Here is a 14,773-nt window from a genome sequence, read left to right as displayed (position 1 = left end):
AAATTATTTCATTTGACAGTGGTACCAATGAATGTTTGCGCTTTGCTACAACAGTATACATATCAAAGTACAAAATTCCAATAATTCTCAAAATTACTCACCTGTGGTTATTAAACAAAAGGAGTTCAATGTAAACTGTTGCTAATTTCCTGCTCATGTTAAACCATGCTACAGTAAATTCTTAGAACCTGAATTCTTAAAACTAACTTGTGGTTAACCAGCGGAGTCAATTTCCTCCGGTGTATAACACGTTATTTACCTAACATTCTTCTTGTGTGCTTTGACTATTTTAGGCACCTACACTGGAAGTAATTGAATTTATTTCAAATGGCTTTGTTGCCATATTTCTGAAACACTAAAATTAAATGCTATTACATTTAAAAAGTTTTATTATTTCCCCTCAATAATAATTAATTTCACAGCCATGCATGATTTTTGATCATCAAGTATGAGAAACGAGATGGATGGTTGCCTCACCCCAATTGTTATAACACTGAGAACTGACAATGAACTATTCATCTTGTGTATGGAAGCTAATGTCTTTCTGAAATAAACCAAGCATCAAACCTCTGCGGCAATTCAGTCTGTCAAGCCCCCTCCATCTTTGAATGACCGATTTGATGGTAACTGCAAAATCATATTCTCATCTACCCTTTTGCACCCCCTTATTTAACAAGAATCTGTCTACCTCTGCCTTTAAAATATACAACAAGTCGTTTTCTTTCTGAAAAGATGGTGGAAACATTCAAAGACTTTAGGTGCTCAAAATAAAGTCTCACCTCACCTTTGTCTGAAGTTGGTGACACATGATTTTTAAAACAAGACCTTAATTTCCAGATTCTCCTACATGATGAAACATTCTGTCCTCATCTACAATGCCAAGAACTCCTCAGGATCTTTGTTTCAATTAAATCCTGTTAGTCTTCTAAACTGTAGCAGATATGAACCTAACCTGTCCAACCTTTATGCATAGGCCGTGTAAAGCCTTGTACTGTCTCCTATGCATTTACGTTATTCTCTCAAGTCACTGATACTGTGTATCTGATACTGTATCCACGTGATACAGGGCAATTTCATCCGCTAAAGGGCCTGGAGTTTCCCACATTTTGTCTCCCTGCTTTTGCTTTCATTCAATCTATTTAAACCCTCCCCAAATCCAAGGACTTTGGTTTTAATTTTCACAAATGTATCAGCAATTTCTATAACCCCTTGTAAGATGAAGTCCACAAGGACAAGGCACTTGTCTTTACGTTTTATTGTTACCATTTCTACCTACTACAGAAAGGTAGAAATCCCTGGATTTTTTTTCTTGTGCAGATTAAGCTATTCTGTGTGTTCTGAAATATCCCTTTAAGTATCTGTCACTGTAGCTCTGTCCTATCCTTTCACCTAATTTTTCTGTGTAGCAAATTTCATAAACTCTTAATTATTTGGTTATAGAGTCATAGGGGTATACAGCACGGCAGTAGACCTTTTGGTCCATCCTGTCCATACCGACTAGATAATCGACATAAATCTCGCCCCATTTGCCAGCATGTGTCCCACATCTCTCTCAACCCTTCCTATTCATATTACTGATCCAGATCCCTTTTTAAATGTTGCAATTATACCCGCCTCCATCAGTTCCTGTGGCAGCTCATTGCATACATGCACCACCCTCTGCATGGAAAATGTTGCCCCTTAAGCCCCTCTTATATCTTCTCCTTTCACCCTAACCCTAAACCCTTTAGTTCTCTCCTCTTTCCTCCACCCCCACCGAACCCAAGGAAAAGACCTTGTCTGTTTATCCTGTCCATGCCCCTTGTACTAATCTGTGACACAATTTTTAATGATTGTATTTGTACTTTGAGTTTGCCTTGTTTCTCAATGCCACCCAGATTTGCAGCATTCAATTGCTTCCTTATTCTTCCAATGAAAATGTAGCTACCCCCTCACATTCATGTGTTCAGAAAGACCTGATAGGTAAACCACAAGAAAAGTGCAGAAGTAAGCACTGTTATAAGGTCCAGAGTAGTTCTACTTCTCTATAGAACTACTTCTGTTCAGAATAACTAGAACAACTTACTAATTTTATATCGTCAGTCCCATTCTTTCTTAGGATAAATTCATTTTCATGGAAATCCAAGGTGCTGTATTTTGTTCAACACCTTGGGGGATAAAAACTACAAATGACTAGTTTTCAACAAATCCCTTAACTTTCCCTGTGCTGACTCTGCTTCTCTGAAGTGAATTTTTTTTAAAAATTGCTGTTGAGGTCAACTAATCTGTGGTTTTAAGTTATGTTTGCATAGTCACTATTAGAGCTCCTTGCAGTGATAGTGTCCCAACCTCTGGACCAAGAGGCCTGCATTCACATCCCACCTGTTCTAACGATATGTAGTAACATCACTGAATGGATTGGTAAGACAACATCTACTTAGCCATCATGAAGTCATTTTCCCTTTACATTACAAACATTTGCGACTGAAAGTTGAAACTTGTGATGCAAGAAATAGTAATGCAAAATGGTTGTTTAAAGAATACAGTATTGAAAAGTAATATCTAATTAACAGCTCCTGTAATCCTAGCTTACATTAATTCGTTTAGTGAGTTAGTTTGACAAAGTTATAAAATTGCAATACATTGCAGAACTATAAAGAAGTGTACAGTAGTATTGGCTTTTCAAGGTAGTGCTGCACTTTGGGAGATCAAATGCTAAGGAAAATGAACCATTTCATGGCAAGACTACGAACATTATTAATGTACACCGCTATCTTAGACCTGAAGTCCATAGATCCCTGAAAGTGGGCATACAAGTAGTTACAACAGTAAAGAAGGTGTTATGGCATGCTTGCCTTTATTGGTCAGGCCATTGACTACTAGATCAGGATGTCTTGCAGCTTTTATAAGACTTTGGCTAGGCTGCACTTAAGAGTATTGTTCAAATCTGGTTGCCACATTATGGGAAGGATGTGGAGGTTTTGGAGAAGGAAGTCTACCAGGATGCTGCTTGAGTTCGAGGTTGAGACTTATAAGGAGAGGCTAGACAAATGAAGGTTGTTTCTCTGGAATAATAGAAGATGGATGGTGACTTTATAAAAGTCTATAAAACTGAAATGTGTAGATAGGGTTGACAGTTAGTCATTTTTTTCCCAGGATTGAAATATCTGATACTAGGAGTGGACATGCATTTAAGTGAGAGCTCAAAATGGGAAAGCTCAAAACTGAGGTGAGGAGCAAGTTTTCTTTACAGAGTGGTAGGAGTCTGGATTGTGCTTCCAGGGATTGGTGGTGGTGGAGGCAGATACAATAGGGGTGTTTAAGATGCTCTTAAAAAAGTACACAAGTGTGCAAGGAATGAAAAGATTTAAGTCAAGGGCAGACTGAAAATATTTAACTTAATTTGATGTCCAGTTTGGCACAATAACGTGAGCCAAGGGTCGCTTCCTGTGTTGTACCATTCTGTGTTAGTTAACTCGGCTGCAGTGTCATGGCATATTTGCTAAAATATGTACTTGACAAAATGCTGTTGCAATTCGTGTTTATTTTTTAAAAAAAAGCATTTGCAATGCAAAATTGTGTGCGTCATTATGCTGATTTGGCAGCTAGTAAATATCAGAAGAGGCCTGGAAAGGTGGTGTTATAACTTTGGGCAGCATGGTGGCTCAGCAGTTAGCACAGCTGCCTCACAATGCCTGAGACCCGGGTTTGAGTCCAGCCTCTGGACACTCTGCAAACTCCAAACAGACAGTCTCCTCGTGTCTGCATGGGTTTCCTCCCACAATCCAAAGATGTGTAGGTCAGGTAAATGTAGGTTAGGTGCATTAGTCGGGAGTAACTGTAGAGTAATGAGGGAATGTGTTGGTATGGACTTTTTGGGCCAAATGGTCTTTTTTTCACTTTGCAGGGATTCTGTGATCTATGAACTTGAAGGGGAAGAATGATTGAGTGACTGTTCAGTTTCATTGTGATCCATTTGAATTGGCCATTGCACATGAAAACCAAGAACATGCCAGAAAGTGATCAGATTTTGGAGCTGAAGTGGAAATCGCATTAAATACCACTTGGGGTACTGGTATTCATGTATTTCAATCCAAGGCTAGCATATTCATATTAGTTAAACATTTTGAATGTTTTATATTGCAGATTTTTCTGCCCCCCTCCATGTGTATATCTAATGGGCAGTGGCTGGAAGAAAAAGAAAGATCAGATGGAGCGAGATGGATGCAACGAGCAAGAATCACAGCCATGTGCATTTATTGGAATTGGAAATAGTGACCAAGAAATGCAGCAACTTAACTTGGAAGGAAAGGTAGAGTCCTATTAAGTAATGAGCATGACTGTGTTGCAAATACAACGATCAACAACAAGCATGGATTTAAAGTACATCTTGTATATTTTTGTTTGAAATAGTCTACTGGTGCAAACTAGTTGCAAATACATTCCAAACTAACTAGTTTATTGGCTGTGTTTTGCATCAAGCGATATTTTGATGAGGTTGCAATAACATTCATTTAGCACAATATGGTCTGTGAGAATTCTGTGGACCATATGAAATATTGGAAATACTGCTTAGTAAAATAAGCAGAATGGAAACTTGTCATAGCATTCATTTTTTTCTGTCCATATTTTTACTTTTATGTTCTTGGACATTAACTGCAATATTTTACCTAGGAAACTAGTAGAAGTGAAAAGTAAAGCAGCTGTTGAGATGCAGACTTACAGGATTTGAGAGATGGCTTAGATTCAAAGATCATTTGCATTTGAAAATCACTTGTGTGTGGCCACCTTTAGTGACTCAGCTAATAAACAGGCGCAAAAAAGTTATTAACAAGTTTAGTGAATTATGGAGGGTCTTGTGGCACAGCCGTAGTATCCCTACTTCAAGGTGAGAAGGTCAGGGTTCAAGTCCCACCTCGGGATGTGATGGCCATGGAGGTATATCCAAACAGATTGATAGAACAAAGCCTAAAATAATCTGAAGGGGGCTTGGTTACAAAATGAAAGTTTTTGGAATAGTTTCACAGGGTCTCAGTTAGACCCAGTCCAGAGGACTAGATTTCATTTTGTACATCATAAAGAAAATATACTTCGATAGTGTAGTTTCAAATTCTTCTGCATGTTATTGCGGTTTGGAAACCTCACTTATGAGGACAGTTTGTGTAAATTTGTATTTGATTCCTGGAGTACAGAAGATTGAGGGGTTGATTTGATTGGTTTTAAATGTTAAAGAATTCAACAAGGTACTTTCAGGGAAATATTCCTCTGGTGGGGGAATCAAGCATGAAAGCACTTGATACTATCATTAAAATGTTACCATTTAATCCACGCTGTAGGGATTCTATGATCTTAATAGAGAAACTAGGAAATGCCTTTGCCAACTATAATGAAATTATGTAAATTGCTCTTCCAATATGCTCTAGATACTGGGGCAAATAGAGTCCTAGAGATGTGCAGTAGGGAAACAGACTTTTCGGTCCAACTCAACCATACCAACCAGATATCCTAAATCAATCTAATCCCATTTGTCAGCATTTGCCTATATCCTGCTAAACCCTTCCTAATCATGTACTCATCCAAATGTCTTTTCAATGTTGGAATTGTACTAGCCTCCACCACTTTCTCTGACAGCTAATTCATTTGCAGTTTTACAGATTAACAAACGTTCTTTGGCATTGTTGATGGGGCATTGAGTTGGGATGCCATGATTAAATTTAATGCTGGAACGTGTTTGAGGTGCTAGATGACTGGCTATGTTCATTTGAATCCGACTTTAACAATTTATTCAACCGTCGCATGAATAAATGCTGTTCTACCTGTAATTACATAACCTGTAATTTCTTGTGGTTTTGGGCAAAGCAATTTCCATGCCATGATGTAATGTGTCCAGGTAGAATGCTTTCTATGGTTTATCTATAAAACTTGCTAAGAGTCTTTGAATTTCATGCTGAATTTCTTTAACCCTGTAAGGAAGTAGAGGTGTTAGTGTGCTTTCTTGACTGCAGCATTGGTGTGAATGGACCTCCTGGCAGATTAGTGATATTTACTCCAAGGAGCTTGAAGTTCTTGACCACCTCCACCTCAGTAACGTTGATACAGACAGAAATGTGTCTTCTGCATTTGGTAAAGTCAGTGACATTGAGAGAGCGAGATTGTTGTTGTTGTTGTTACACCAAGCCATTAAACTGTATCACTTTCCTGTACTCTGCCTCAACGCTGTTTGAGATATGACCCACAATGGTGATGTCATCAGCAAGTGTAAATGTAATTAAAGCTGAATTTTGCCACATAATTTTAAGTGTGTAAAGAATATAGTAGTGGGTTGAGTATGCAGCCTTGTGGGGGCCTGGTGTTGAAAATTATTATGGAGGAGGTGTTGTCACCTGTCCACACGGATTACAGTCTGTGGATCAGGAAGTTGACGATCCAATTGCAATTGATCCAATTGTTCTCCAAGGACACTGATGCCATCTCTTGTTCAGTGATGAGTTTAGGGCCAGGGAGATGGGCATCTGTTGAAGACCTATTGTGATGGGAGATGAATTTTAGCAGATCAAGGCAGTCTGGGAGGCTGGATTGGATGATGGATGTCAGACCCACTGGGCAGTATTCATTAAGGCACAATGTCTAATGTTTATTTTGGCACCAGGAATATAGTGATTGTCTTGAAGCAAGTGGCAAACTCACATCCTAGTAAGGAGAGACTAAAGTGTCTGCAAATAGACCCGCCAACTGGTCCATGCAGCATTGCGTGCATGATGTGGTCCCCATCCAGGCTAGTTGCTTTCTGTGGGTTCACCCTTGAGAAGGCCAAGTTCTCCTTCCTTGACTTTGATTTAAACCTTTAGTTTGTCCTTAAAATTAAATAATATTAATGACTATCTGACTCTTCTTCCCTGGACCTCTGCACTGTTGCCATTACAAATTACAAACCAAAAATGGAAAGCTTACAAACGATAAGCAATGAAAATGATTTGGGAGATGAAGGTGAAGGAACCCCTCTGAGGCAGTGACAGTAATACAGTAGAATTTACTTTGCAGTCTGAGAGGGAGAAAATTGAGTCAACTGTAACATTATTACAATTGAGTAAAGGTAACTACAAAGACACGAGGGAGGAACTGGCTAACGTTGATTGGAAGAGGAGCCTAGTAGGGAAAATGGTGAAGCAGCAATGGCAGGAGTTTCTGGGGTTAACTCAGGGGAGACAAGAAATTCATCCCCATCAAGAAGAATTTAAGGGGAGGATGAGGCAAGTGACTGACAAGGGAAGTGAGGAACTGTACAAAAGCAAAAGACAAAAGCATACAATGTGATGAAGATTAGTAGGAAACCAGAGGATGAGGAAGCCTTTAAAAACTGGTTGAGAGTTACTTTTAAAAAAGCAATAAAGCGAGTGAAAAAATATGAAAGTAAACTAGCTAGTAATAAATTACAAGAGTTTGTTTTGGTATCTGAAAGGTAAGAGAGAGGCAAAGGTTGACGTTGGGACTGCTGGAAAATGAGGCTGGAGAAGTAACAATGGGAGAGCAAAGAAATAGAGAAACTGAATAGGTACTTGGCATCACTCTTCACAATGGAAGACACCAGCAGCATACCACAACTTTGCGAATCAGAGGGCAGCAGTGAGTGTAGTGGTCATAATTAAGGAGAAGGTGCTGGGGAAGCTGGAAAGTCTGAAGGCAAGTAAGTCATCCCGACTGGATGGAGTACACCCCAAAGTGCTGTAGAACATAGCTGAGGACATTGTGGAATTATTGTTGGTGATCTTTGCAGAATTATTGGAGTGAGGGAGGGTCCCAGAGGACTGGAAAGTGGCTAATGTGACACCCCTGTTTAAAAGAGGGATGCAGATGATGAAAAACTATAGGCCTGACCTTGGTTGTTAATAAGATTGAGTCCATTACTGAAGATGTGATTGCGGGGTACTGAAAGTGCATGGGAATATAAGGCTGAGTAGGCACAGCTTTGCGAAGGGAAGTCCTGTATAACAAGTCTGTTAAAATTTGTTACGGAGTTACACAACATAGAAATAGATTCTTGAGTCCAACTCATCCATGCCCACCAGATATCCTTAACTAATCTCGCCATGTTTTTGCAGGGCAGTACAAAGAAAGATCAAAGTAGTCAGTTGAAGTTGGTGGAATTGATTATAGCATGTCAGAGTCTTAGAATTTGATTTTAATCACTTGCCTTGTTTTGTTTAATTATTATTGTAATGACTGATCATTTTGACTTCAATTTGTTTTTCCTCTTTCCCCCAGAAATGACGCACAATTAATAAATTTTCACTCAATAGTTTGAAAGCTCTAAACCTAGACCAACAAGCTTCAATGTCATGTATTAGCTATTTTGAAAATGTGCGATTCTACTTTTCATTGTAAAATTTACATTGCAATTGATGTCTAGAAAACCTGAGACCAGTTCCATGAAATTCCATCTTGTCTCGGTCTCATGGGCCATATTGCTTCTACTTTTATTTGCTTATTTTAACAAAATCTTGTCCTTTTACTGTTGCAGAACTATTGCACAGCCAAAACATTGTACATATCAGACTCTGACAAGAGAAAGCACTTCATGTTATCAGTAAAAATGTTTTATGGTAATAGTGACGACATCGGCGTCTTTCACAGCAAGCGGATCAAAGTAATCTCCAAACCTTCTAAAAAGAAACAATCCTTGAAAAATGCAGACTGTGAGTATCTATGCATTTTGTGTTCAAATATTATGTCATTGTACAATGGATGATATTGCACACAACTCTTCATTTTGAAAGATTTGTAGTTCATTTTTTTTTAAAAAACAAGCATGATTTAAAATTAGTGCCCTGGATAATGGCTCGCTTAGAAACAAGTTGGTCATTCTCAAGCTTTAAGATTCAAGCTTACCATGCATACAGGAGTAATTGGTCATCTGATTTCCAGTTTGGTAGGAAGACTGGAGAAGCTAAACTGCAATGTTTACGCTTAATAAGGTTGAAAAATTCCAATCAAATCAACTATTTCCATCAGAGGGAAAACTATAAAGCTCGTAATTGAATTACGTTTGCACAGCACAACGTTGAGCAAGATCCTTATCATCTAAAGAAATGCTGTTTTAATGCACCACATACCTGACTTGAATTTGTTTGCATTTCTCTGATGATTTTTTAGCTCTGCTCAGTTGGCTGAGAGAATGGGAACTAGGGGAGGTGATTGTCTGGAGGATAGACAATGTTTAAAGAATCTAATTAAAAATTGAAAGAACTGCGGAATGCTTTGGATCTGAAACAAAAACAGAAGTTGCTGGAAAAGCTCAGCAGCTCTGGCAGCATCTATTTTGGAAAATGATGTAAAGAGACCTATGGGGCAACTTTTTCACACATCAGGTTGACCATGTATGACGTGAGCTGCCAGAGAAAGTAGTGGTGGCTGGTACAATTGCAGCATTTAAAAGGCATATAGATGGGTCAATGAATAGGAAGGGTTTAGAGGGATATGTGCCAAGTACTGGCAAATGGGACTAGATTAGGTTAGAATATCGGGTTGGCATGGACGAGTTGGACCAAAGGGTCTGTTTCCATGCGGTACATCTCGATGACTGTAATCCCCATAAACACCCCTTGCCACAACAGGTAAAATCAAACACATGTTCTTACAGGAGAGAGAGTATCTGCCTGGGCCTGCAGGTTTTTTTCACACTGCTGCTAAACCCAGAGAAAAGCTGCTCTGGAAGAATTGGCTGCACCCCTTTCATTGTACCAGTGTTTTTTAAACTTGAAAGCCTCTGACTGAGGCAGTATCTGTTAGCTATTATCAAACTAACCCTAAAACCCTACCCCCCAGACTTTTCAGAGTCTGTGTCATAAATGACACATCTTAAAAAAAAACACCAAGGACTGCATAACCTTGTTAAAGGAGTGGCTTTGTCGCAACCTGAAATAACACATTGTTTCTCTCTGCAGTGATTGCCTGACCAGCTGAGCATTTCTGGCATTCTTTGTTTCATTTCACGTAATTTACATTACTTTGCTGTTATGAATCATCATCTGTCCTTTCCTGAAGAAATTATTAATTCCTTACTGCTTAAGGTTATATAGACTTAATTTATTGTCTGGTCCCTTCCATCCAAGTTGACCATTGTTCATTGTGAGCATTAACTCTACATCATTCCACTGTGGGTGCCTAAGTGCTGAGCCCAAACCTGGCCTTCTGAATTACACATCTTTTATTTCCAACAGAATTTTCTGCAACGTAGCTGTTAATAGGAGCAAAAGTTGGTTTCATCTAAATTATTGGAACCAAGTCTAATTAAAATACTTACGTTTGCAGTCTGCTGAGATCAGCTAATTTGGTGTAGACAAAGGATTAAATCCGAATCCTTCCTGGTCTTGGGATCAACTATTCATTGAATTAGCATGGGAGTGAATATTTTGTTAAAGTTATAGAAACAGTTGAAAAATTGTAGATCAAAATATAGTTTTGTTTAAAAAGAATGGGATTTTATCATTGGAATAGTAAGGAGCAGGTAATGAAAAGAAAAAGTAATGAATAAATTGGGAAGTGAAACAGTGAAAAGCAAAGGAAATGAGTGAAATCAAATCTGATATTTTAGTTGAAGTAAAGGTAGTCACTTTGTAAACTATGTAGTCGTTCTTATTAAATGCCTATAACCTCAAGCACTTACAGAACAAATTGAGAAAAAAAATAAAACCTCGATGTAGATTATAGCATAAAATTCCAGAGCAACACTAAATGGGTGAAACTGTGGCAGGTAGAGTTCAGTGTAAGTAAGTGAGAGATTATCTAGTTTGGACTGAAAAAGGATGGATAGAATTTAGAAAGTACTATGAAGTTAAATAAGTTGTATGTCCAGGGAGTCTTGGGTGTTTAGGTGCATAGTTATTTAAATGTCTCAAACAGGTTTTAGAAAAATCAGAAAAGCAAATGGAATGCTAGCCTTGATATGTCGAGGGCTGGAGTATACGTTCTACTGCAGTTATACAAAACCCTGGTTAGACCCCACTTGGAGTACTGAGGGGAGATGTGGGCACCACATCTTAGGAGAAATTGACCTTGGAAGTCAAATGTGGAATTACAAGAATGATACCTGGATTTCAGGGGTTATATTATATGGAGAGACTATACAAATTAGGCATCTTTTCTCTAGAATTTAGAAGGCTAACTGGTGATCTGATGGAATTCTTCAAGGTAGTAACAAGAAGAGACAGGGCAGACCAGGTTAAACACTTTCCACTGGTTGGGTATTCTGAAACTAGCAGGCATAGTCTGGGAATTAGGGCCAGAGCATACAGGAGCGATGTCAGGAAGCACTCATAAATGTAAAGATTGGTAGATATTTGGAACACTTTTCCACAAATATCAGTGCATGTTGGATCAGTTAATTTTAAATCTGAGATTGAGAATTTCTTTAAGCATTCTGGGATATAGGTGGAAGGTAGGTTTTTTTAGAATTAGATTAGATGACTTAGTGTGGAAACAGGCCCTTCGACCCAACAAGTCCACACCGAAGCGCAACCCACCCAGACCCATTCCCCTACTCCTAACACTATGGGCAATTTAGCATGGCCAATTCACCTAACCTGCGCATTTTTGGACTATGGGAGGAAACCGGAGCACCCGGAGGAAACCCACGCAGACATGGGGAGAATGTGCAAACTCCACGCAGGCAGTCGCCTGAGATGGGAATTGAACCCGGGTCTCTCGTGCTGTGAGGCAGCAGTGCTAACCACTGTGCTGCTGGTGTATGAAGTTAGCCCACAGATGAGCCATGTATTGTGAAACATACTCAAGTGCCTGAATGTTGTACTGCTGTGTCTATGTTCAATGTAGTACACCCCCAGCTATTATCTGTGTATTTTGTTGTGATATTGCTTTTTTTTTATCTTTAGTATGTATTGCATCAGGAACAAAGGTGGCATTATTTAACAGACTTCGTTCACAGACTGTCAGCACACGTTATCTACATGTAGAAGGAGGAAATTTCCATGCCAGTTCACAACAGTGGGGAGCTTTTTACATCCATTTATGTAAGTAAAAACAATTAACCAATGCTTGTGTTTTGCTTGAAATTATTTTTATATTTAATGTTACTTGAGACACAACCGTCATCTTGCAAAAACATATCCCCATTGTATCCATAAAACAAAATCCAACCAGAAGAGAGCAACAACTTTGGAGCACTGGGTTCTCCTTGGTTCTCAGAATGTGTCTCCTCTTCCACCATACACATGCGCGCACAGTGTCCTTCTGGCAGCTTGATCCCTAAAATTGCAAGATCACAGATGTGTTGGGTTAGGAGCTTTTCTCTTTTTCTATAACTGAGGTGCTGTCATTGGCAAGAAATTTGTATCCAGCTTTAGCACGTTATGTATGAAAAAAGACGATCTAAAATTTTAAAATTAAAATTCAGATGTCAGTGAATGAGATATAAACTGATCCATTTTGCTATCACTTATTTTAAGTCTGTTTTGAATTATTGTTCAGGAGCCTCAGTTTTGTATTTCAGAAGTTAATAATTAACTTGTTTTTCCTTTCAAATACTTTGTCGGGGGGGGTGTTGGGGGGCTAGTTTTACAACCTAATGTTTATGTCTGTTTTGGCTCACTTGGCTAAGTTGAAAATGCTGTTGTGCTTCAAGGCCTATTTGAAATTTTTGAGATTTGAGGTTTTTTTAAGCTTAATAGAAACACCTATAGCTTGGGGAAAGGTTTTTTGTTTTAGTTGTACTTTGTTTTGGGCAGCTATATGAAGTCCTTGCATGTGTACAGCAAGCTCCTGAGTGAAAGAGAATATGGTGATATTAAATTGCCTCAGTTTGGAGTTGGTTTTCTCCAGCAACATTAGGTTAAAACTTTGAAGAGGTTAATTGAAGCTGAGTTAGCTCAAGCTCGGGCTTATGATAGTTTCTTGCTGGAGCTATCAGTGTTTCCAGACTTGGAGTTAAAGTCACAGTTACCTTAAACTGATTCAGATATTAAAGAACAAGGTTCTAGTGTGAACTCTGACCAAAGGTTGGTGTTGGGTTCAGCACTACAGGTGTTCTCTTTGTGACCTCAAGAAGTGTTTGGGATGAATGGAATTCTCCTTAGCTGCTGTGTTTAAAACTCTTTGAATTTGTATAATAAGTAAATTGGTTTATTCTATTTCATTTTCATTTCTTTAACTTAAGCTCTCTAAAGCAAAATCTGCGACATTGCATGCATCTGTCGTGGGGGGGGGGGGGGAGGGGGTAGCCTTGTTAGAACACAACACGCAATGCTATTATACATCAAGTCCAATTTTAATTTGGGGATGAGATTTGACCAATAATATTAGTTGGCACCATAACATGAACCATGTGGGCCTAACGTTCTTAGTGTGGCAGAGAGCAGTCAGCAAAGCTAACAGTTGTTGGCCAGAACAACAATTGAAATACAATCGTTTTTGACTTCAACACAAAAGTTATATATCAACTATAATTTCCACTCCTAGTTGCTACTGAGTGAACCAGTTCCCTTCCTTTCCTGGAAAGTGCAAGTATGAATATTTATTGAGCACAGATTAGGGCTTTATTGTGCTGTATTTAACAGTACAATGACCTGCAGATATTCATTATATTGCTTCAAACATGGAGTGAGATACCATATTGTTGCTGTTACTTATTGACCTTCATCTCAACAAGTCACTAGCTTTGAGCAATCAGCAATTTAGTTGTCATTGTGGGTGACGTAATTTTACAAGGCAAATGAATATTTTACTGTAAAGAGTGCATTAAGAAGGGCCTCAATGAATCTTTAATGAAAGCCTTCATTTATTAATCTCTAAAGTGCCATTTTGTTAATTTCTAATAAGTTTTCTTTATATCAGAATAGTTACAGACACTTTAATCAAATTTGTAATTGCTCAAAAAATCAAGTATGATTGGACTAAATGTAATATTCAAATACAATTTAATTGGAGTGACAGTAATGTAGTATTAGCATAATATACTGGTTCCTGGATGCCCAACCGGCTACATTGAAATGTCACCAACATTGAAGTTACATGAGGAAATTTTGCTTTTAGTTCACTTTTTGTCATACTAGTAATCAACATTTGTGAATTGATTTTAATTTTGTAAAATGATCAAGTTTCATTATCATTGTAATTATAAAAATAGCAAAAATATTAACTGAGGGGAATAAGTGAAGGATGAATTTCTGTAAAATCTGAGCTTTTTTTATTTGAAATAGTATAGTGATATTACTAAAAGTAGTTGACTTGATGAAACTTTAGTGTGTTTGTCCACGGTATTCACATTTGTTTTTGAGATGTGTTGAATCCCTTTCGCGTGTACTTAATGTTTCAAGATCTTGAATAAAAAGGCATGATAGTATCTAGATTATTGGTAATAGTGGAAGTTGCGGATATTGGTGTCACAATAAGTGAAACCGGGTACAGTTGAAACTCTTGAAAAACAAATAATATTTACATCTGCCTAACCTCATGCCAAATGGTACATGATACTGCCACAATACATCAGACTTATATATCAGCTGAATTTAGTTATTTAAAGTTTTTGCTTTGCTGAAAGAGACTTTTCGAGGAGAAAGTGAGGTCTGCAGATGCTGGAGATCAGAGCTGAAAATGTGTTGCTGGAAAAGCGCAGCAGGTCAGGCAGCATCCAAGGAACAGGAAATTCGACGTTTCGGGCATAAGCCCTTCTTATGCCTGAAACGTCGAATTTCCTGTTCCTTGGATGCTGCCTGACCTGCTGCGCTTTTCCAGCAACACATTTTCAGCTCTGAAAGAGACTTTACCTATTTCATTGAGCACA

The 14,773-nt window shown here is 38.4% G+C and overlaps 1 protein-coding gene across 2 annotated transcripts in view; it reads left to right on the top strand.

Moving 5' to 3' along the window:
* Positions 1-14,773, top strand: part of rbpjb (recombination signal binding protein for immunoglobulin kappa J region b) — an 86,766-nt gene that overhangs the window by 51,031 nt on the left and 20,962 nt on the right. For both annotated transcript variants that reach the window (XM_060825103.1, XM_060825110.1), the window contains exons 4-6: positions 4,126-4,291; positions 8,498-8,672; positions 11,868-12,005. In XM_060825103.1, the coding sequence (XP_060681086.1) occupies positions 4,126-4,291; positions 8,498-8,672; positions 11,868-12,005 (479 nt within the window). The remainder of the gene's footprint in view (positions 1-4,125; positions 4,292-8,497; positions 8,673-11,867; positions 12,006-14,773) is intronic.

This window comes from Hemiscyllium ocellatum, chromosome 1 (assembly GCF_020745735.1).
Source record: "Hemiscyllium ocellatum isolate sHemOce1 chromosome 1, sHemOce1.pat.X.cur, whole genome shotgun sequence".
In the NCBI taxonomy this organism is placed as follows: Eukaryota; Metazoa; Chordata; class Chondrichthyes; order Orectolobiformes; family Hemiscylliidae; genus Hemiscyllium; species Hemiscyllium ocellatum.
Note: the sequence above shows the minus strand (reverse complement) of the source record. Positions and strands in the feature narration are given on the sequence as shown.